General features: G+C 38.8%; 1 protein-coding gene across 2 annotated transcripts; it reads right to left on the bottom strand.

Moving 5' to 3' along the window:
• Positions 1-1,880: 1,880 nt before the first annotated feature.
• On the bottom strand, positions 1,881-16,284 carry ANP32E (acidic (leucine-rich) nuclear phosphoprotein 32 family, member E). 2 transcript variants are annotated; one of them, XM_010838719.1, is made up of 7 exons: positions 15,905-16,284; positions 12,790-12,939; positions 12,189-12,311; positions 11,298-11,463; positions 10,065-10,237; positions 5,425-5,482; positions 1,881-4,545 (listed from the first exon to the last, which is right to left on the bottom strand). In XM_010838719.1, exons 1-7 carry the CDS (start codon positions 15,956-15,958, stop codon positions 4,475-4,477), a joined length of 795 nt encoding a protein of 264 aa, XP_010837021.1. In that variant the 5' UTR covers positions 15,959-16,284; the 3' UTR covers positions 1,881-4,474. The 2 variants fall into 2 exon arrangements, with proteins under 2 accessions (XP_010837021.1, XP_010837022.1); XM_010838720.1 differs by lacking the exons at positions 1,881-4,545; positions 5,425-5,482; positions 11,298-11,463 and having other exon boundaries at positions 10,082-10,237.
• Between the last annotated feature and the right edge of the window lie 7,584 nt (positions 16,285-23,868).

Raw genomic sequence — 23,868 nt, 5'->3', positions numbered from 1 at the left:
ATAAATGGCCTTGAGCTCCATTGAGCACAGTTACTGACTTCTTCGTGCTTAGAAAAGAGGACTGTGGGAGAAAATGCCTCCTAGTGGAGAAACCCTGTAGCCTCTGTTAATTCTGGAGCTGTGGGAGTGAGTCTATCCAGAAAAAGTTAACAACTAAAATGGAGGGCGCAGGTCATGGCCTTCATCTGCAAGATGGTGCAGTGTGAGCATTGAATAGGAGATTGAGAAATTAGGCAACTATTTATGGGGTCAAAATCACTTCTTGAACAGCTAGAATGAGTTTTCACCAATGTTTTATGCCTAATTTGGTGGCCTGCAGATGTGTAATGGTGGACATGTTCATTTTATAAATAACCAGGTACAATGATGCTTTAACAAAAAAATAATTTGCAAATATTCATAAAATTGAAAGCCATTAACTTGGCTCACTTCTGATTCTTTCTCAAGCAGAACTGCTGTCATGGGATAACCACATGGTCTTACCACACAGAAAGGTGGTGTGTGTGTCCTACTCTGCAACCCCATGGACTGTAGCCTGCCGAGATCCTGTCCGTGGGGTTTTTCCAAGTAAGACTACTGGAGTGGGTTGCCATTGCCTCCTCCAGGGGATCTTCCTGACACAGGGATCCAATCTGTATCTCCTACTTTTGTGGTAAAACCTGTTCTCCATGTTAGGGCTCTTCATTAGACTAGTAACACAAGTAGCTGCCTAAGACCAAATTATCCAAGCCAGGTTCTCAAATCTTAGGCTGATTAGTACATGAAAAAGGAATGCAGTAGTAGAATGCTATTATTAAATAACAGCTGCAAAATAACATTGCATCCAGTACTAGGAAGAACAGAGGGAAAATTTTCAGCCATGGGAAGAATAAATGTCACATGTTCCAAAGCCTCTTTAAAATATAGAACAAGGAATGAAGTTGTGTTAGTTGCTCAGTCATGCCTGACTCTTTGCAACCCCATGGACTGCACCCCACCAAGCTCCTCTGTCCATGGGATTTTCCAGGCAAAGATACTGGAGTGGGTTGCCATTTCCTTCTCCAGAGGATCTTACCTACCCAGGGATAGAACCCAGGTCTCCTACATTGCAGGCAGATTCTTTACCAACTGAACTATGAGGGAAGGAATAAACAATACTTAAGTGTTTCTGAATCCCATTCTCTCAAAGAATGGCTTCATTATCTAACATCTCCACCAAAAACTAATATTACTACCATCATCTTTAACCTAGAAGGGATAAGTTTTGAATTGTTTTAAGCCATAAAACCAGAAAATACCATACTAATTTCAATAATCCCTGCAGTTGAAATGTACTTCAGTATTTTCCATCTCTCAGGAGGCAGAGTTCCATAATTAAAATACATGAAAACATTACTTAACATTATACTTGTTTCTTGACTTTATCAAATTCCAGAGTTGCCTACAAATGAAACTTTTAAAAAACCACTTATCACAAGAAAACCAAAATGAGAGCAGATAAAGTTTGTTTCAGGTTGGATTTACTCAAGATAAACATGCAAGAATTATTTGTATTTATATTATCTAAGGACTCTGAAGATAAACATACAATACTAATGGAGACTTTAGCCTCATTTTAGAAAACTATTTGCTGTACAAGAGGTTTATAATCACTTTGGGTATCTATAAACAATAGTTACTTCAACTGTAGATATTAAGTTATTACTTCAAATCAAAATACAAAAAGTACTGGCTCAGTTTGCAATCCCTTGGGAAAAGTTAATGAGTTAAACTATTACACTGTATTATCTCATATCACATTCGTGTTTGAATGTTAACTTTCAAGCTGATTCTGTTTTAGGAAAGACCTTCAAAGCCCCAATGGTGATGTTCAAAAAATGAATGTCATACAGTGAAACTAATCAGTAACAACTCTTCAATTTATTTGAAGCAATTCACTTTCAAAAACTTTAAATTACAGCAGTCACAGAAAAAAACAAGGGTCAGAAACAATAAAATAATAATCAGTACTGACTTTTTTTGTTTGTTTTTAACACTGTCATGGCTTTATTCAAAACACAGTTGCACAAAAGTATTAACTTCAAAGTTTTCAAGGAGGGTCTTGAGGAATTTAACACACTATATACATACTGCCATACAAAGAGCATTAAAATAGGACCAAAAACTTCTACAAAATATAAAACCCACCCTTACTTATTTGCATGAAAATATCACCCACAAAGCTAAATAACTCTTAGAAAGTTATTTGGAGGCTCTAAGTGTTGTTTTCAAACCAAAGAACTCTAATTTTGATCATTTCGATTGCACAGTAAGATGACTGATAACAAAGTCAATATATAGATTTAACTTTTAAAGTATCTTATAATCTGGCATATTATGCAATAAGAATTCTTAAAACAGGGTATTATAATTGTTAAAAAGGAGTAAAATGTTAGCCTTTTGGAGATTCCAACCCCCCAACTAAACTTATCCCAACAGTTTTATTTCAGTTATGCAGCTTTTTTAGTTTATCCAGAAATAACTTTGTAATTTTTTACTTTAAAACCCTGTCATACATTTTAAACTAAGAAAGAAGTAATACTACTCTTAGTAATTTAAATGTGTCCCAGTATGAAAGTGTAACCAACTAATTTGCTGATACTTTTTAAAAACTTACACATATTCAAAACAAAGGGGAAAAATTTTTTAGCTAGCCAAAATTAAGAAAGCAATTTCCTTGAACATGGAGCCTCCACAACAACAAAAAAGATGTACTTGCCTACTCATAATATTATATTTAGTAGTTGTATAAGGAAACACACACTCGGTTATCCCAAATGTTTCTATTTTTAATAGATATCTACCTGAAAACAAATCTTAATATTGATTTAGTTTCAAATATTTTCCCAGCTGTCCAGTGTATTCCAATTAAATGCTATAACTGGTAATAATGCTTTAAAACTATACAAAGAATAAAGGTTCTGCTCAGAAAAATTAGAACTACTTTGCAGTGTGTGCATTCTTAAGTCGGTTCAGTCATGTCTGACCCTTTGCAGTCCTATGGATTATAGCCACTCAGGCCCCTCTGTCCCTGGGATTCTCCAGGCAAGAATAATGGAATGGGTTGCCATGCCCTCTTCCAGGGGATCTTCCCAACTCAGGGATCAAACCCGCATCTCTTATGTCTCCTGTACTGGCAAGTGAATTCTTTACCACTAGCGCTACCTGGGAAGCCCATGCTTTGCAAAGTGGTATCTAAATCATTTGGAAAGCTAATCTGATTTGAATGTCTCATTATTACCAGGCAGTTGTTCTGACTTTCAGAGAAGGCAATGGCACCCCACTCCAGTACTCTTGCCTGGAAAATCCCATGGATGGAGGAGCCTGGTAGGCTCCAGTCCATGGGGTCGCAGAGAGTCAGACACGACTGAGTGACTTCACTTTCACTTTGAGGAACACAGTGCTGCTTCCAAGAGTCTCCTCTGTTCTTTTCTTTCTCCATCTTCCTAAGTCTGTATATCTTGTCAAGGAAGATTTACAGTAAGCAGAGTCTGTTGCATAAAACTGTATTGATAATAATATCCGTATTTCAGAAAATACTCAGTTTCTTTCACTTAGCTTGTTTAAGACTGACACAGGTCTGAAAAGGTGGTTGAGGTATAAAACAGAGTCATCCTGGGTGTCCCTATTTCCCAACTGTTTTTTGAGAAGAGGGAAGGAAGTGAAACAAGAAAGGAAGGTGATCATAAGAGAATCACTGAGAGGAAAACAAGAGTGCACACTTAAAATAACAACCATTGGCAGGCCATGATCTTCAGCTGGAACAAGAAAGGGCTCACCTACATGTCTCTCAACTCAGTATAAGCAATTTTTCCTTGAAAACAAAAATCTTAGTCACCTAGCTTAAAAGGTTTTAGAAGGCTCCACAAATGCCATGAACTATATTGTTGAATAGAACCTTTACTATTCTGCTCCTACTTTCCAAGCTATTCGTGTGACAAAAAAGCACTCAATTACCCTCAGCCCAAAAAAAGGCACTGCCTTCAAACTAAAGATCTCCGGGTTGCCTCTAAAAAAATAACCAACTTAGCATTCAAGAGACTATTTTCATTCCAGATTTCAGCCAACTGTGATTTCAGTGAATTTATAAATAACTTTAAAACCCTATGAATGAAATGCACCATACTATGCCTGTGTAAAAGCGATATTTTAATTATGCTAAAAATGACTAATACAATGAGCTTTAATTAGAAAATTTAAGATTCTAAATAAACTGCTAGGGAATTTCACAATGGGGGGGGTCAATGAAAATTTTTCTCTACATACAATATGATCATTAACAGACTAGTTAATCTTATTTGGAATGATAAGGCAAAAATAGTAAAACCACACTTTTCCTATAAAAAGTTACAACATTATATTCTGGAGGGATAGCTATCATACAAGAAGAAACAAAGAAGATGTGATCACTCTATTGCACACCCAGGAACATTAGGAAATCTGGTCTTAGAATGATCTAGTCATCTTCTTCCTCTCCATCATCTTCAGCATCTCGTTTCCTCTTTTCCCCTCGAAGACCTTCTTCTTCTGAAAAAATAAAAGGAAAACTGTTCATAATACTTAATTTTAAATGAATATATGTTAGGCTACAAAATTTTGAATCTATCTTAGTTAAAGTTAATGGCACAAGAAAATTATAGTTTAGGTTTCCCTTCTGCATTACTTTTAAGTTCAGTATTGAAACAACCTTAATAGACTTAGAAATCCATAAATAATGACAGCTTGCTATGCACCCTTGTGGCCAAATCATGAAGTACAGATCAAGAAACATTAATGGAACTGTTACTAAATTTTTAAATTTCTTGAAAGACCTAGGTAAAGAGAGTGAAGTGAAGTGGAGTGGAGTTACTCAGTTGTGTCTGACTCTTTGCGACCCCGTCGACGGTAGCCTACCAGGCTCCTCCCTCCATGGGATTCTCCAGGCAAGAGTACTGGAGTGGGGTGCCAGTTCCTTCTCCAGGGGATCTTCCTGACCAGGGATCGAAGCCGGGTCTCCCACATTCCAGGCAGACACTTTAACCTCTGAGCCACCAGGGAAGCCCAATGAGAGGGCAAATCTAAAACAGGCATTATCTGGAGTTCAACTGCTCTTCTCTCATAAATAAGGTTTTACCCTCTTCAAAATGAAAGGCTATAAAAAAATAATAAATTGAGCTTATGGTCCCATTATCTCTTCATTCCTGTTTTGAAACAAATGTTATAAGCTGTTTTTTTTTTTTTTCTTTTAAATGGAATTAATGAATGTCCTGAGAAAATTCCTCTTTAAAAAGGTTTTATACCTTTCAAGGAATTGTGTGATATGTTACCAATATCAAAGAGATCAGTGATAATTTGAATTATAGACACAGTCTTTAAAACCCATGAATAAAGGCTTTTTAGGATTTTTGAATGGCTAATGTAACTCACCCTCTTCTTCTTCTTCTTCTTCCCCTTCTTCAACATAGTCATCATCATCTTCTTCATCCTTGAGAGTCAAATATTCAGTTTGAATATGACACAAATAAACTTATTTAAAAACAGAAATAGACTCACAGACACAGAAAACAAACTTATGGTTACTAAAGGGGATGAAGGAGGGATAAATTGGGAGTTTGGGATTAGGAGCTATAAACTACTATATACATAAAATAAATAAACAACAAGGTCCTACTGTATAGCACAAGGATCTAATATCCTGCAATAAACCAAAATGGAAAAGATTATGAAAAAGTGTGTGTGTGTGTGTGTGTGTGTGTGTGTATATATATCTCTGAATCACTTTGTTATATACCAGAAACTAACACAACACTGGAAATCAACTATACTTCAGTTAAAAGAAAAAATTCAGTTTGAGAATAAACAACCCATGACATGGGCTTTTCACCCTTTGATAACAATATATTCCAACAGGAAAAAAATATATGGTCATCCTGTGTTCTAACAACCTCTGCCTAACTTACAGAGGTCTTTTTAAAAGCCTAACTAAATCTAGTTTCTTCATGAAAATAAGTTATGGTTGAGAACAACAATGTTCAAAAGAACTTTCTGCAAAAACGGAAAATGTTCTGTATCTGTGCTGTTCAATGCAGTAACCACTGGTCACACACAGCCAACTGAACATCTGAAATGTGACCAGTGCAAATGAGGAACTGAATTTTATTTTAACTAAATAAGCAAATGTGCCCAGTGGCTAACAGACAGAGTAATTATTGACTATTTCAAAGACAGTCTTCTGTTTCATAGACTGAGGAAGGAATCACCTGAATTGTAGCTCCAACACAGTTATACGTATGGAGTAAGTCACTTAATCTCTCTGGACCTCAGTTTTCCAATCAATGAAAGAAGTATTCATCTAGAAAGATCTCTAAGTTCTTTCTACATCTAAAAATCTACATAGCAAAATAGCAAATATCAATAAAAATCACAATAAAATTTGATCTATAACTCTTGTGGTAGTTTTGGATAACTAAGATTTAAACACAGCCTTCAAACATCATAACCTTTTTTTTTTTTTAAGCAAATTGGGATAAAACCTCTAAAATGCATTGCACACTTCTACCATTTTATGCTAAACCTTTTCCTTGAATTATCATAGTCACCATTTTGACGGTGAGCAGTATACTAATTAGTATATGCCAATTTCCTCAAAGACTATTAATATATGTAATATGGTTTTCTCCTTTTTAAAGTGACTCTTGGCCTCTACTTTGAGTTGTATCTTTTCCTAATGCCTGCTCTTTTACAGTTACTTACAATGTCAATTTTAATCTGCTATGGATTCAGAAACTAGATCAACAAGCTTACCAAAGAACTGAATATAAAAGAGAAAATAGGTTTAGAGTAACAGCTTGAATATTCTCCCACAAAGAAAACGTCTTTTGTTACTTAGACCTTTTACACTTTTAAACATTACTACCTTGTGCTTGGTTGTGTTCCAGATGGTTAAGTTCTAATATATATTTTAAAAAATGCAATCAATCTAGGGACCCCCTCCAATCTCAAAACAGTGTACACCTCCTTAAAATAGTTTAAAATGGCAAATGTTAAAAACTGCTTGGTAGTTAAGAAAAACTTGGATGACCACCTTTTTCAAAATAACCACAGCTCCATTTGTATCTAGAAATATTAATCAGAACCTATTTTTCCCCCATTTAGCTTGAAGCCCCTGAGAAACTAAACTGCATGACACATACGAGAAACCGTTCTCAGTCAATTCAAACCTTAAAACACGCCATACCAGGACATCCAAGCTACAAAAAGCATAAGCAACTGATGGGGTAGCAAATAAACTAAGCAACTATAGTAAAAATCAGGAAAATGTGTGGGCTTATACTCACATAAAAAAGGAAGAGAAAGGGGGTAGAGGAGAGAGGGGAGAGAAGAGTAGGGAAAGGGAGAGGAAAAGGAGAAAGTAAAGAACATTTTTTTAAACACTTCAATCTGCAAGGAATGACAAATGAGGGTATTTAAATATTTATAAATTAAAAAAAAAAATCAAACCATTTGAAATACTAATCACATGTATTCCATGGCAATTTAGAAAAGCTCAACTTTAAAAAGCAAATTATTTCTCTGGATTTTGTTTTATACAAAACATCATTAATCAATTCATGTTTTTATGCCTTTTTAAAAAATATATCATCTTTTTATGCCTTTAAAAAAATATACATCATCTAGAGACTTCCCTGGTGGTCCTTTGGCTACAACTCAGTGCTTACAAGGCAGGGAGTGTGGAGTTCAGAAAACTAAATCCTGTGTGCTACAATGAAGACCCAGCACAGCTAAACACACACACACACACACACACACACACATGCACGCGCACGCGCACACACACACACACAAAATCTATTAGATTATCAGATATTTGCTCTGTAAAGATTATGGTCTTTTCCTAATTAGTGATTTATAAAATGTTTCCTCATTTGTGTTAATACTGTGAATAGTGCAAAAACACGGTAATTCCCAGTTCTCCTAAATCCTCCATCTCCATTTTTAATGAAGTATACTACATATTACTCCTTCTTTATACATATTAATTCCTTACATCTGAAGAGCAGCTGAAATAGAAATAACTCAAACAAAAAAGTAGCTAATCAAATATCATTTCTATTTCCTTCTAATTTTTTTTTTAATCTTACTTTCTGAAGGTTCTCTGGCTCTTAGCTTCTAAAAACAAGACTTCATTTTAAAAAACACCCAAATTACCTCATCATGATCGATAACTTCTGGACTCAGCTACCTGGGTACCACATTGACTTAATGTTGTATATATTATCTTAAAGATGTTTGCTCTATACTTCACCACATCATTTTTAGTTAATATTTCCCAATACTCAACAGAAGGATGAATATAAACATTCAAAGTTAGCTGAAGGTCATTTTTAAATGACTTAATACTATTTAAAGAAGAATTATTGGCACAGAAAGTAAAAGTCAACTGCAAGGACTGGTGGTTTAGTGGTTAGGACTCTACTTCCACTGTAGTAGGGGCATGGGTTTGATCTCTGATCAGGGAACTAAGGTCACACAAATGGAGTAGTGCAGCCAAAGGCAAAAAAAAGTCAAATTACAAAATAACAAGTCTATTATTTTACTAAATAAATTAAAACTTATGGGGAAAATATTCAAGTTGTATGCTGATAAAAACTGAATAGGTTGCCTTTCTCCCTGAATACTTACAAGTTCTATTCTTCATTATTATAAAGATCCTAACTCACTAAGGCTCCAAGCAAATTTAAGTGCCATTTTTTTCCTACACTAGTTTCATATTTAAAATGGTATCAGAGAAAAATCATCATTAATCAGTGATACTGTTTAAGTAATGTAAAAGTCATTAGGAAAACAAATAAAAATATAATTTCTAGTCTAAATAAGAGGTTATGTTTAATAATAAATATTAAATTATGAATGATGAAAACAAAACTCAATAATTTTACATTAAGAGAAAACTTAGTAACTTATCTAAACTCCCAGCAATTACAGATCATTCATTCTAGTCAACTGACATTTCCCGTGAACCTACTATGTCCCAATCAATGTATTAGATGCTGAGACACAAAGATGAATAGCCCTTCCCTAAAGGAGCCATCTAGTAGAAAGTGGCCAAATAAGTTTTTACAAAATGTCTATAGGTTCAAAGGTAAAAGAGGAAGGAGTTGTCTGTCCCTTTAAAATTACAGAAAGCTTCAATAATGAGGCAACTCCAGAGCTGAATGTTTAAAGGATCATGAGGCACAATGTGAGTAGTGGTTACACAAGTGTGTACATATATAATATTTCATGGAGCTGTACATAAAATCGGTCCACTTTACATGCTTTAGTATATTGATGTTTACCTGAGAAAAAAGAAAAGTTCATTAGAAGGCATGGCTAGCAAGTCGTTTCGGATAAAGTAAACAATGTGTGTACAGAAAGGCAGTAATAGCTTCGTGTGATGATTTAATTCGGTACTAAGGGAGATGAAGCTAGAGAAGGAAGCAGAGGCTAGATAATGGAGGGCCTTGTATACCGTGGTGGTAACAGGGAAACATTAAAGGGTTTCAAGCAGGCTAGTGATACAATCACATTTGCATGCAGACCACACAGGCAAGCACTGCGGAGGATACACCTAAGTAGTAACGCTGTTCTCAGAGAGACCATTTAGAAAACTACTGGAAAAGCATAAGCAAAAAATAATTAGGGGAAAGGAAAGTTTCCATGAGTGCCTACAACGTGCCAGCAACTAGGTACTTCACACATATTAGTCTATTAAATCCTCAACGACTCTGAAGTTGGTATAAATCTCAGTTGTATAAATGCATAAACTGGGCTCAGAAACACTTGTAAAATGTTTCCACTATACCATGCTACTGAGGGAAAGATGGATTTGAAAGATATCTGGGAGGCAAAATCATAGGGTTTATGATTATCTGGATATAGTATGAACTGGGGGGCAGTGGGGAAAAAAAGCAGGTGGATACACAGAGCTGTGAAAAGAACTCTCAAATTTCTACACAACTTACTTTTTATATTACTTAATGCTATGCCTAAAGAGTTAATTTTCTCTATTCATAAGGTCTATTCACCTGAATTTCTTCTTTCATCAAGTATGAGAGGCCCACCTCCTCTTCTCCCTCTCCCAGTTCTGAGCCTGCTTCATCTTCATCCTCATCCTCCTCTTCTTCTTCCTCCTCTTCCTCATATCCTTCAGGTGGACCAGCTTCATCTTCTTCTTCCTCTTCATCATCTTCATCTCCATCTTTTAGAATATTTTAAAAGATGAGCAAACGTCTGGGCAAATATTTTTGCTCTGGCCCCTCAGATTCTTAAGCCAATGGGTAGAAAGTATCTCAGGGTGATTTTTTTTTTAAGATTTCTCTTTTATAACATCCCTATTTACTATTTGAGAAATACAGTATCTAAACATTAAAATTTTCCCAATGTATAGATTCTCTTAAAAACATACTTCATAGTCTTTAAAACCTGTCAATCATTCCATCATTTTGTAACACTGTTTATCCATCAAATTTCTTCTTTCAAGTGAATTACTTTTCAACCAATAGCAACAGTGTCCCATCACTAACAGCTGTTCTGTCATCTGATCTATTAGTCACCCATTGATCTGAAAATGTTCAACTCCTAGAACATTTCCATCACCCCCTATAAAAAAAAACCTATATCCATTAATAGTCACTCACTATTCTCCTCTCCCAGATCCCTAACAATCATTACTCTACTTTCTGTCTCTATGAATTTGCCTACGAATTTGAGGCAAATGCCACACATATTGTATGACATTTCATATAAACAGTGTCATACAATATGTGGCTTTCTGAATATGGCTTCTTTCACTTAGCAGAATGTTTTCAAGGTTCACACACATTGTAGCATGGATCAGTACTTCAGTCATTTTTATGGCTGATTAAGATTCCATTGTATGGATATATCACATTTTGCTTATCTGTTATATACTTGTTTCTACTCTGTGACTTTTATGGATAATTATGTGATGAATGGTTTTTGGTTTGTTTTTAATACTATTTTAAAAGTTACGCCCCCCCAAAAAAAGTTACCATTTTACTGAGTAGTGGTGAGGTTTACATAAATATAAAATTTCATGGAGCTTAATATTATAATAACCATTAAATTCCCCAAAGCAATCAGAAATCTGAACAAATACAGGACTAGGGCTGTGGGTTTTAAGTTTTTCTTGTCTTACATATTTTATTCCCCACACTTAAATACCCAAGTCCAATCTAATTTACTAGCTAGGGTAGAGGCTATAATTGTGACACATTTATAGTATTAAGAATGATTACCCTCATCATCCTCCTCTTCTGAGTCTGGTGCTTCATTATCCTCCTGGTCAAATCCATCTAAGTATGTGATTTGCTGCAGCAGTTCAAAAATACTTTCTCTGTAATCTTCCAGGTTTGTGATCTCACAGTTAAACAAGTCAAGACTCTTCAAATTTTTAAGATTTTGCTAGAAAGGTAAAAAGTAAAAAATTACATTCACGATTTAAAATCTCATGTTATTCCTTTTTAATTCATGAACCAGAAAATGTATAGAACTTGAAGTCAAGAGAATTCCAGATGTTTAGAATTTTCTAATGAAGGGTTATTATATCGAGCACAGTTAATTCTAATAGGCCCTCGCAGGTAAACACCACAAGAGCAGGAACTCTGTTTCGTTCACTGCTATCTCTAGCACCTGGCTTAGTGCTTTGCCTGCAGTGGCACTCAATATACTTTGTTGACTGAATCTGCGCATAAAGAGGCAACAACAATAACATGGTTAGTTTAAATCCACAATCAACTTTATTTTCAACAATTTCAACCTCCCCCAAGCTTTTTTTTTTTGCTAAGTTTTCAGAGTTTCACTTCTTCTCCTTTCCTTCCCTCATACCAGGAAACTAGGAGCAAATAATGAAATAACTCAAAAAATAATCAAGAAAGAAGGAACAGAATTTAAGAAAATACTGGAAATTTTACAACCAGATATTCAACTCCTGAAGTTGATGATAAAATAAATTTCCTACTGATTTAAACATTTATCTGAATGTTTTATAATATTCAGATAAATCACAACATATAATAAACTCAAAAGTTTCACAAGAGTGAATTACAAGTCAATAGGATAAAACTCAAACAAATCTCAGAAAATTCAACCAAAAAAAAGCAAGTCCCGAGACAAACCTTTCCACTTACCAAAGCTTCTACTGTACTGAGATCTTTGATTTTGTTTCCACTCAAATTGAGGTAGGTAAGATTTGGGCATTTCTCTGCCAGGACTTCCAAGCCTCCAGAAATTATATTGTCACTAAGTTCCAACTATATATTCAACATGAGAAGAAAACAAAGAATGGCAAAGGCTTAGGACACATTAAACATTTCTAAAATATTATCAATTTAAAGAAGAAAACAACTGTCATTCTCTTTGCCTTCAAGAAAGACTTTCAGAAGTCTTTAATTTCCAAATTCCCATCTATGATTGCCAAATAAAATATTAGAATCTCTACAGACTTCTAACCAGGTTTGGTTGCAGTTGTATAATAGTTGTATTTTACGCTTCAGAGAAAAACATTTGGTAGGTGTTAAATTCATGTCATAAAGTGATTTCATTATTAAATTTCCACAACCAAAGCAATATTACAGTGGATTTCAAAATGCTAAACAACCCATTTTCTTACCTCTAGAAACATAGAGGCTTCTAATTAAAAGGCAGAATCATCATTTCATGTGGGAAAAAATGTGCGTAATAGCCCTTGACATCAAAATCATGATACTCTCATGCCTAATGCCAACTTACCTTCCGAAGTTTATTTAAGCTGGGCAGCCGGGCCAGTGAACTTAGTTCCACATTAGCCATACTCAGAAACTCTAGTTTTTTAAAAGTATCATTCAGGCCCTCAATTTCCCCATTGACACAGAGGCAATTATCAAGGACCAATTCTGTTACCTAGGAGAGAGAATATGAATGATTCTTCAGTTTGTTTAGCAAAAAGACCTGGATCCTGACACTCTGGAAACATGAATATTAAAACCACCAATCCCCTTATATAGATCCTTTTCATTCTCCCCCAAAATCGAAACACAAAGTCTGATATCTTAAGTTAATTTTTTAAAATTTAAACTTGGGCTAAGACATTCAATGCCTGCTTCAAATCACTAATAAAAAATTTTTTTAATATATATTTATTTATTTAGCTGCACTGGGTCTTAGTTGCAGCATGTGGTATCTAGTTCTCTGACCAGGGATTGAACCTGGGTCTCTTGCATTGGGAGTACAGAGTCTTGCCCACTGGACCACCAGGGATGTCCCACTAATTAAAAAAAAATTTTTTTAATTGCATAAGAAATAAAGCTTTGAAAAAAGTCCCATGTGAAACTTGTTTCTGACACTTGTGAAAAGGACCCTCAACATCAGGGCATATATTTATGCAGTAAGGAGACACCGAGGTTACTGAGAAAGGATTTAAATAAGCCCTAAAATGGCAGGGAGAAGAAAGGCAATTGTTTTATTCCCTCTTTCACTTTGAAACCCCCTTATCTTTGGTTGTCACCATAACTCAAAAATATGTTGTTACCTTTGATGAAGAAACATTAGAAAGCTCCTTCTCAGACAGCCCAGCTTTCAGATGTTCTTTGTTCTAATATCAGTATCACCCAGAACAACACATCCTTGACTAAATGTTATTTTCCCCTGCCACCCTGGTAGAATTTCTGTAACTTCTCCCCAGTCGTGGAAGGGCAGATGCTGGATCCTCTATCCCGTCAGAGTTGGAGCACAAAACTTTCTGGTGTGGGCCTAAATGTACTTAAACCTAGAAGGGAGGCAGGAAACTTTGGCCCTCCATTCTCAATGTAAAAATATGTTTGAGATATTTTGAGAAATAAATGTTATCAACTAGGAATGCCACCTTCTCTATTTGAACATGACATGGTATTTCAGGAAGCAAAGGAAGGCATCATAATCTGTTTAGAGCGGAAGAAGTCAAGGCCTAGAAGGTTAGCATGACTGCCTGGGGTCAGTCACAGGTGGGGCAGGGCTGTGCCTGCACTCAGTCTGAGACTCCTAGTCTAGCTGAGTGGAGGAAAGGGCCACTAGATTTGGTGTCAGAAAACCAGTTTTTCCACTTGAGTAAGTAACTTCACTGCCCTGAGACTCCGTTTGCTAATTTGGATTCTAAAACAATACCATCCACCTTACAAGTTGGTCGGAAGTAGTAAAGTAAATAACAAACTCGAAGAGTGCTTTGTAAACTGTAAAGGGCTATTCAAATATAAGAGACCGTTATTACACCACAGGGGAAGGAGAGGCTGCAAAAAAGTGACATCCGGGACTCCCCAAAACTGGCGAGAAAATTACTAGGGATAGAACAGGTATAAAAGTGGGGGAGGAGGGGCAAGCCCACTTTTCCAACCAAGACATAAAAGCCCATTCGAAATGTGTGCTTCTGCGAGACAGCTTTTTAACTTTGATTTTGTTTTTTCCTTAAGTCCTTAAAGAGTAGGCCCTAGGAAACTTCAAGTTATCTGTGGGATGATAGTAGTGACTCTTTTTCCTCCTCCCTGCCCCCCCACCAATTTTATGGAAAGATATTTTCTAAAAAGTACGTAAAGATCTCGGATTCCCACTCCTCACGCCGTTACAACCTACCGAAAGGACCCTACGCTGGTACGCACAAGCACCACCTCTACCCCTCCCGAAAAAAAATATACCCCTTATATTGCAATTCTAGGGTTTATTTCGAAGGCTGCAATTAGCAAGACTCTAGACGTTTTCCACTGAGACCAGAAACGCGAGGTTCCTCGCTGGCTATGGGCCCCGCTTTCGCGACCTGCCGCTCCGACCGACGGGAAACCCCAGAAGGGGCGGGGACTCCCCAACGAAAAAAGGGGTCGCCCCCCAGCCCGCGTTCCCCCCAGCGCCTCTGCCCCGGGCGGGGAGGACTGGGTGAAGTCGAGAAGGCTCCCTCCAAAAAGGAGGCGGAAACGCCTTCCGCCCGACCCCCGAAAAGTTGACCGCGACCCGCCTCACGTGGCCCCTCCCAAGCCTGTCTCTTTAACTAAGGCGACAGCAGCGAGAGCGCATCATTTAGTTTCGCCGAACCTATCTTTAAGACGCGAAACTTCTACGACCCATTTGTTTAGTTTTGTGAAATCGTCTCCCGGGATGAAAACTGGAGTTGCAGCCTCCACGACACGACACGCCGAGCCGAATTTTGTTACACCGCGGGAGGACGAAGGGGATAAAGTCTCGTGTCCCCTCCCCACCTCCGGTCACTACGACGAGTCCCAAAACTTCCTCGCGGCCAGAGAACCAGCCGCTGACCCAGATTCCGCCTGGCGGCGGTCGGCGCGCGCCGCTTCCCGGGGGAGTGGGCGCCGCCGGCAGCCCGCGGTCCTTCCGACTACGCAAGCGACCCCAACCAGCGCCCGGCGCGACGTCGTCGAACGCCCAGGGGCCTCGAGGCCGGGGACGCCCCCTGGCCCAAAAAAAGTGTTGGCAGCACTGCAGAAAAGTTGGACTAACTTCTCAGGCGATGATGGCTGCGGCAGAGGCGAATGGGACTGAGGGGTCGCGCCCACGCCGCCGGCCCTAAGGAGCAGAAACGTGGGCAGCGAAGCCACTGAACCATCCCCAACACCCCGCTTCCCGCCCCCACGAGGCCACGACGCCTGACTCGAGGGGAGAAGGGGCTAAGCCCCCAAGCACACACAAAAACGCCCCCTAGAAACTTAAACCCTTCGCCATTTTAAAATTTTAATGATTTAAAAGTTAAAATTGAATATCTCCCTCCAGCCCTACCCAGATGGGGGTTAATTCATTACCCCTCCCCACACACCCACCAGGACCCCCAGAAACCCGATCCTCCGAATACAGGGCTCGTAAGGAAGGGGAGGGGGCTGAGTCATCTCACCTCCTCCGGGGCTCTGTCCCTTAACTCCAGGTTAATCCTCTTCTTCATCTCCATGTCCTCCTCCTGCTCTTCTGCTACTACTCTCCTCCCTTACCTTTTCCTGCTTTTCCTACTACCCCCAACCCTAAATTTTTAAAAGATTTGGAAATGAATGAAAAGAAAGGCAAATATAAACGCCCACCACCACCAGATAGGTATGGGGAAGAAAGAAGAGAATCGCAAATGGAGTCCAAGGAGTTGGGACTCTAACTCGGCTGCCCCCACCTCCTTGTCCACACACTCGCGCGCGCACTCACACGCACACACATACACACACCCTCAGTTCCTTCCCCTTCAATGGCTGCTCGGAGACTGAGCCTCCATGACACGGCACCGCCAACCCCCTGGCCTACACTCCACCCACCTCCCGAATGTATTGGTGGATTCTTCGGCATCTCACTACTCGATTGGGTTACATAAATGTCTATCAGTCTTTAGGGCGGACCTGAACCAGAAACAGTGTGTTTACTGGCTGCGACCAAGCGCGCAGTTAACTCCGATAGGTCCAGGAAGGTGTTCGTCCCGGAGAAATGATTTTGAATCCCAGCAGCCCCCCTCCTTTTCTTTGTGTGATTGGCGCGCTTTCTCTAGGCTATCGGACGGTTCTGAAGCTTGTTGGATTTCTTTTTGTTTTTGTTTTTGTCTTGTCTGTTTTTAATGTTAAAGGAAGGAAGAAAACATCCTTCTTACGGGCGGAAGTTGTGAGACAGATAATTCAGCACACTGCACCCACTCGTTCCTGGCGGTTTTAAAACGCAGCTCTTGCTTTGCAGCCAAGGTGAACAGCAACGTGCTCACCACGTAAAAAGCATGCCTTCGTGGCAATGTCCTGCAGGAGACAGGCTTCTGGTGCAGAACCAGAACAGGGATAAAGATGGTAGTTTTAACTTTCAGCATGAAGGAAAAACGATTTTGAAAGTAGTTGGGTGAAGTATGATAAGTTAGGCACCTTTAAATAAAACTACCCTAGAGGGCTTGTGCTTAAGGTAATTGTTGCTGTAATAAACACTAAGACCTCGGAGGGAAAACAATGCTGGCCTAACGAAAATCAGATATCAATGCGCATAGAAATAGTACCGCAATGCCTCTCCTTTCTAAAATTCCTTTGGTCGGTTTCCAAGGAAATCTGTAGTTTAAATGTGCTTTTAAAAGTCTGTCAATGTGGAATATAAAAGCGGTATAAGAATGATTTTTTAAACTTTTGTCTTGAGAATTTAGCGTTTCTTAGTTCTTGCTTAAAATCTGTTCTTTCCATTCCCTTACACCTTTCTCAGGATAAATACCCAAAGAAATTCCCGCTACTTTGGGGAAGGAAGTAGGTGACTTAGTCCAACTTCCAGAACTGTTTCTTTACTATTTTTCCAGCTTTTCGGGTTAGAGACTTTAGGATTTCCTATCAGATTTCTAACGGCTCCACATTGCCCCACCTTCCATACTTCTCCCTAACAAGACACACAGCTCCTGAAATAGGCTTGCATTTAAAATGTAAATATTTGGAATTTGTCACGTTAAATAAAAGAAAACAAAATAGTAATTGCCTTTTCCTTGCCAAGTGTTTCCTTTGAATTCCCTGAAAAGGAGGTTTTATGAAGATAAAAACAGCTGGAAGAGGGAGAGATTTTGGTATAAAATGATATGACAGGGGCAGGTATTTGGAGTTAGTCTTTGTTTGAACACAGGCCAAAGGAAGTCAAGATGATACAAGAATGAATCAAAATGAACTGAGGAACAGTTCAAGAAGAGTTTTTTTTTTAAGACAAGGAAAAAGGGGACTATAAAGAAACACATTTTAGTACCAGCTAAGGAAGTTCTGTGTTCTGATCCCACTAGCCATTGCAATCTGAAACTCTTGAGTGGAATCCCAAAGACAGTTCAGGGAAAGAGTCAGATTAGGGAGTCATCCATATATGAATGATAGCTGAGGGCATGAGAACAAAATAAGATGTCCACAGAGAATGTATATAAGAAGACTTATCAGGCAAAGGAGAGCAAAGCATGGTTGAGGAGACAGACGTTACGTTGTCTACCAAAGCTGTCAGAGAAGCTAAGGAGCAAGAAGAAAAGAAGGAAGTGAATTTGTAGGGGGGAAATGTATGCAAGCCAAAGAGTTTCAGGGGATAGATGATTATTAGAGTTAAACAGTAGGGCTTTTTTATCAGAACACAATAGATAGAATGGGAGAGTGGGCTAGAAATAATGAACGTGAGGAAAGGCCATGGTAAGCCTAGACAGGGATTTCGAAAGTGGACCTTACCCCCATACCCATTATCCCCTCCCTCATATCATTTTTTATCTTCATATCTCAATACCTTGAAACTTTCTAGTCTCAGTCAAGAAGCTAGGATAAACAAGATGCTGGAGAGGAAAGACTCCCCATAAGGCTGGCACACAGAAAGAAAGGTGCCTAGGAAGGAGTTGAATGAAGAATACCACCAAGCTAGCAGATAAGTGCATGGAGCTTAAGTGAAGGATAAAAGAATGAAATACAGTCAAACATGGAAACAACCTAAATGTCCATCAAAAGATGAATGGATAAAGAAGATGTATTTTATGTATACATAATATAATGGAATATTACTCACCCATAAAAAAGAATTAAATAATGCCATTTGCAGCTACATGGATGGACCTAGAGATCATCATACTAAGTGAAGTAAGTCAGACAGAGAAAGACAAATATCACATGATATCACTTATATGTGGACTCTAAAATATTACACAAATGAAATTATATAAAAAACAAAAGCAGACTTAGATATAGAGAACAGATTTGTGGCTGCCAAGGGGTAGGCAGTGCAGAGGAGGAACGGATTAGGAGTTCGGGATTAGGGGATGCAAACTATTATATACAGCATGAATAAACAACAAGGCCATACTGTATAGCACAGGAAACTGTATACTCAGTATCCTATAATAAATCACAATGGAAAAGAATATAAAAAAAGAATATATTTGTATATGTACAGTGTAAGTGAATCACTTTGCGGTATACCAGAAACTAACACAACGTTGTAAATCAACCATACTTTATTTTTTTAATTGTAATTTTAAAAAAAAATGAAGGAAAGGACTTCTCTGGTGGTCCAGTGGTTAAAAATCCACCTGCCAATGCAGGGGACTTAAGTTTAATCCCTGGTCCAGGAAGATCCCACATGTTGCAGGGCAACTAAGCTGGTGTGCCACAACTACTGAGCCACAACTCTGTATCCATGCTGTACAGCAAGAGAAGCCACCACAGTGAGAAGCCTGCACATCTCAACAAAAAGTAGCCCTCACTCACTGCAACTAGAGAAAGTCCATGCACAGCAAGAAAGACCCAGTACAGCCAAAAATATAATTAATTAATTTTTTTAAAAAGGAATATAGTTAAGGAAAAAGCCAAATTCATGAACTAAAATACATTTTAAGCTGAAATAATGAGGCAGACATCACCTAGAGCCAGACCTCCTGGAATTTGAAGTCAAGTGGGCCTTAGGAAGCATCACTATGAACAAAGCTAGTAGAGGTGATGAAATTCCAGTTGAGCTATTTCAAATCCTAAAAGATGATGCTGTGAAAGTGCTGCACTCAATATGCCAGCAAAATTGGAAAATTCAGCAGTGGCCACAGGACTGGAAAAGGTCAGTTTTCATTCCAATCCCAAAGAAAGGCAATGCCAAAGAATGCTCAGACTCCCGCACAATTGCACTCATCTCACATGCTAGCAAAGTAATGCTCAAAATTCTCCAAACCAGGCTTCAACAGTACATGAACCAAGAGCTTCGAGATGTTCAAGCTGGATTTTAAAAAGGCAAAGGAACCAGAGATCAAATTGCCAACATCCGCTGGATCATGGAAAAAGCAAAAGAGTTCCAGAAAAACATCTATTTCTGCTTTATTGACTATGCCAAAGCCTTTGACTGAGTGGATCACAACAAACTGTGGAAAATTCTGAAAGAGACGGGAATACCAGACCACCTTACCTGCCTCTTAAAAAATCTGTATGCAGGTCAAGAAGCAACAGTTAGAACTGGATATGGAAAAACAGACTGGTTCCAATTTGGGAAAGGAATACATCAAGGCTGTATATTGTTACGCTGTTTATTTAACTTATATGCAGAGTACATCATGAGAAATGCTGGGCTGGATGAAGCACAAGCTGGAAACAAGATTGCAGGGAGAAATATCAATAACCTCAGATATGCAGATGACACTGCCCTTATAGCAGAAAGCAAAGAACTAAGAGCCTCATGGTGAAAGTGAAAGAAGAGAGTGAAAAAGCTGGATTAAAACTCAACATTCAAAAAACTAAGATCATGGCATCCAGTCCCATCACTTCATGGCAAACAGGTGGGGAAACAATGGAAACAGTGACAGATTTTATTTTCTTGTGCTCCAAAATCACTGCAGATGGTGACTGCAGCCCTGAAATTAAAAGATGCTTCCTCCTTGGAACAAAAGTTATGACCAACCTAGACAGCATATTAAAAAGCAGAGACATTACTTTGCCGACAAATGTCCATCTAGTCAAAGCTATGGTTTTTCCAGTAGTCATTTAAGGATGTGAGAATTGCACTATAAAGAAAGCTGAGCGCCAAAGAATGGATGCCTTTAAACTGTGGTGTTGGAAAAGACTCTTGAGAGTCCCTTGGACTGCCAGGAGATCCAACTAGTCCATTCTAAAGAAAATCAGTCCTGAATGTTCATCGGAAAGACTGATGCTGAAGCTGAAACTCCAATACTTTGGCTACCTGATGTGAAGAACTGACTCACTGGTAAAGACTCTGGCGCTGGGAAAGATTGAAGGCAGGAGAAGGGGATGACAGAGGATGAGATAGTTGGATGGCATCACTGACTTCATGGACATGAGTTTGAGCAAGCTTCAGGAGTTGGTGATGGACAGGGAAGCCTGATGTGTTGCAGGCATTGAGTCTCAAAGAGTCAGACACAACTGAGCAACAACTGAACTTAAAGAGGTGGGGTTTAAGTGGCCAATGAAGAGTGAGATTAAGTATTTAGGAGCAAAGGAGTGGAATGAATGAGAGGGTGGTTCAGACACTTCTTTAATCCACCAATAAGAACCATACATCAGGATATTATTTAACTCAGTATGTCTTTAATGTTCAAAAACTAAAATTATCAGCTGCTGAATATTTTGTGTTCCCTCTCCAGATCCACTCTTCACCCTTCTCCATACTGCTCTGTGACCCAAAACCACATAAATTGCATCAAGTCCTATGACTTCCTGTATTTGGTCCATGGGGGAGGGGTGCTGGCAGGAAATCAAAAGTCTGGAGGAGAGTAAGGCTGAAGTATTTTTTGGAAGTTGGGGCCTCTGAGGAAGCCCAAACTAACCCATGAGAGAAATCACATGGAGAAGCCTCCAGCCAACATGAAGAGGTGAGAGGTACCCAGCCAGCCCTCAACTTCTCCAGGACCCTATGTTTCCAGCTCCAGCCACTGTCTCATTGCAATCACAAAAGAAATCCTGAGCCAGAACCACCCAGCTGAGCCCATCTCCAATTCCTGTCCCACAAAACCATGAGAAATAATAAAATGATCATTACTGCTTTAACCCTCCCAATTTGGAGTTGTCATACACCAATAGTGGCTTGAACAACCCCCTCTCTAGCTCTAGCTCAGTTGTGTCCAACTCTTTGCAGCCTCATGGACTGTAACCCACCAGGCTCCTCTGTTCATGGGTTTTCCCAGGTAAGAATACTGGAGTGGTTTGCCATTTCCTACTCCAGAGGATCTTCCCGACCCAGGGATTGAACCTGTCTCCTGTGTCTCCTAGATCAGCAGCTGGGTTCTTCACCACAGAGCCACATGGGAAGCCCTGAATAATCCCATAGATCACATTTTTCTGATCAAGTCTCACTAGTATCCTTTTGTTCTGTACAGCTGATAGTCATTCTACTCTTTTTAGTTTTGCTTAGGCTGATCTTCTGCGCTTTCCTTATAGTTCAGTTGGGAAAGAATCTGCCTGCAATGCAGGAGACCAGGTTTGATTCCTGGGTGGGGAAGATCCCCTGGAGAAGGAAATGGCAACCCATTCCAGTATTCTTGCCTGGAGAATCTCATGGACAGAGGAGCCTGATGGGCTACAGTCCATGGGGTTTCAAGAGTCAGACACGACTTAGCGACTAAACCACCAGGCTTTTCTCCTACTTTAACCAAAAAGATTTTACCTCCCCTGAATCATTAGAACTTATTAAACTACTTATTCAACATTTATCCTATGCAGCCTTGTAAGTCATGTCTGACTCTTTGCAACCCAATGGACTGTAGGCTGCCAGGTTCCTCTGTCCATGGAACTTCCCAGACAAGAATACTAAAGTGGGTTGCCATTTCCTATTCATGTGCTGTGCTTAGTCACTCAGTCATGTCCAACTCTTTGAGACCCCGTGGACTGTAGCCCGCTGGCTCCTCTGTCCATGGGGATTCTCCAGGCAAGAATACTGGAGTGGGTTGCCATTTCTTACTCATAGGCGTTATTTAATTCTGGTTTGCCCAACCAAAGTGGAATTTCCTAGAGAGAAAACAAGTCAATAGGTCAGCTTCCTCTGCCATCACTCACAGACTTAGCACAGGGCTGAGCACAAGGTGGGTCCTCAAGACATGTTTAGTAATTGACTATGTCTCAACCCGCAGATGGTAATTTAAATTCATACTTCCATTAGAAAATAAAGAGTTTGGTTAATGCCTGCTTGGGGCATAGGTGACAGAGTAGAAAGGAGTTAAGGATGACTTCAAACTTCACTTTCTCTTAACTTTTTCCCTTTCCCTTTTCCAAACTAGTTTACTTGCAGCCTCAAGACAAAACTAAGCTGGTACAACCAATGCAAGTGCATTTTCTCCAGAGTGCAGACTAATTTGGAACCACCAGAAATTTTTCCTGTCCATACCTGTGAAAAATTTCAGAAAACCATCCAACAGGGTCACCACTTCCCCTCTTGACAACAGCATAGATGATGAATACTGAGAGAACATAATTCTACAATGCCCAGCGTTTTGATATTCTATGGAAAGCTTCCAGGTCAACACGCTCCAAGGAAAAGTAAGTTGTTATATATATAAAGAAGTTCCACCATGCTGAAGGAGAGAGAGGCCGTATATAGAGAGAGGCCCTAGAGAAAGAGAGACTATAAAGAGAGAGAGCCCAGACATCCCTCAGCTCTCCTAGCCCAATGGAGGCCCCAGCCATGTGAGTGAAGCCATCTTGGATCCTTCAGTCCTTGTCAAGCTAACACAATATGGACCAGAGATGAGCCATTCTGCCATTCCCTGCCCTAATTTCAGAATCTTGAGTAAATAAAACATGGCTATTGTTTTATTTTTTTTCCAGCCACGGAATGTGGCTTACAGGATCTTAGTTCCCCTACCAGGGATCGAACCCAGGCCCGGCATTGAAAGCAGGATGTTCTAACCACTGGACCTCCAGGGAATTCCCAGCATGGTTGTTATTTTAAAATACTCAGTTTTATGGTGATTTATTAGCAATGGATAACTAAGCAATAAATAACTAAAACTAGGGATATACCAAAGGTCTTATGATTAGTGCTTCATGAAGATGAATCCCAAACCCAGTTCCTCTGATCAAACTTCAAATCTATTTTCAAAGCTAACCATTATAATTATGTTTAATTCATGTACACAAAATATTCTGTTCCCTAAGATATCCTTACCTACCATTGATGCTCAAAATGCCACACATAGATATTCAATTTTATGACGCCTGTTGAGATGCAAACACTACAGGATAATTAATAAGTATAGTTAATTATTCTATTAAAACTTAGTTGAAGATATTTATCAGACTTTTTTTTTTTTTTTTTTTTTTTCAGACTTTTTTGAGAAGAGGTTTTGATTAGCACCATGATTACTATATAATGTTTGAACTACCACACATTCTCTAGGTTTTTCTAATCACATTCTTTTTTAAA

This window comes from Bison bison, unplaced genomic scaffold (genome assembly GCF_000754665.1).
Source record: "Bison bison bison isolate TAMUID 2011002044 unplaced genomic scaffold, Bison_UMD1.0 scf7180017864104, whole genome shotgun sequence".
Classification (NCBI taxonomy): domain Eukaryota; kingdom Metazoa; phylum Chordata; class Mammalia; order Artiodactyla; family Bovidae; genus Bison; species Bison bison.
This window is presented reverse-complemented; position numbering and strand designations above follow the sequence as displayed.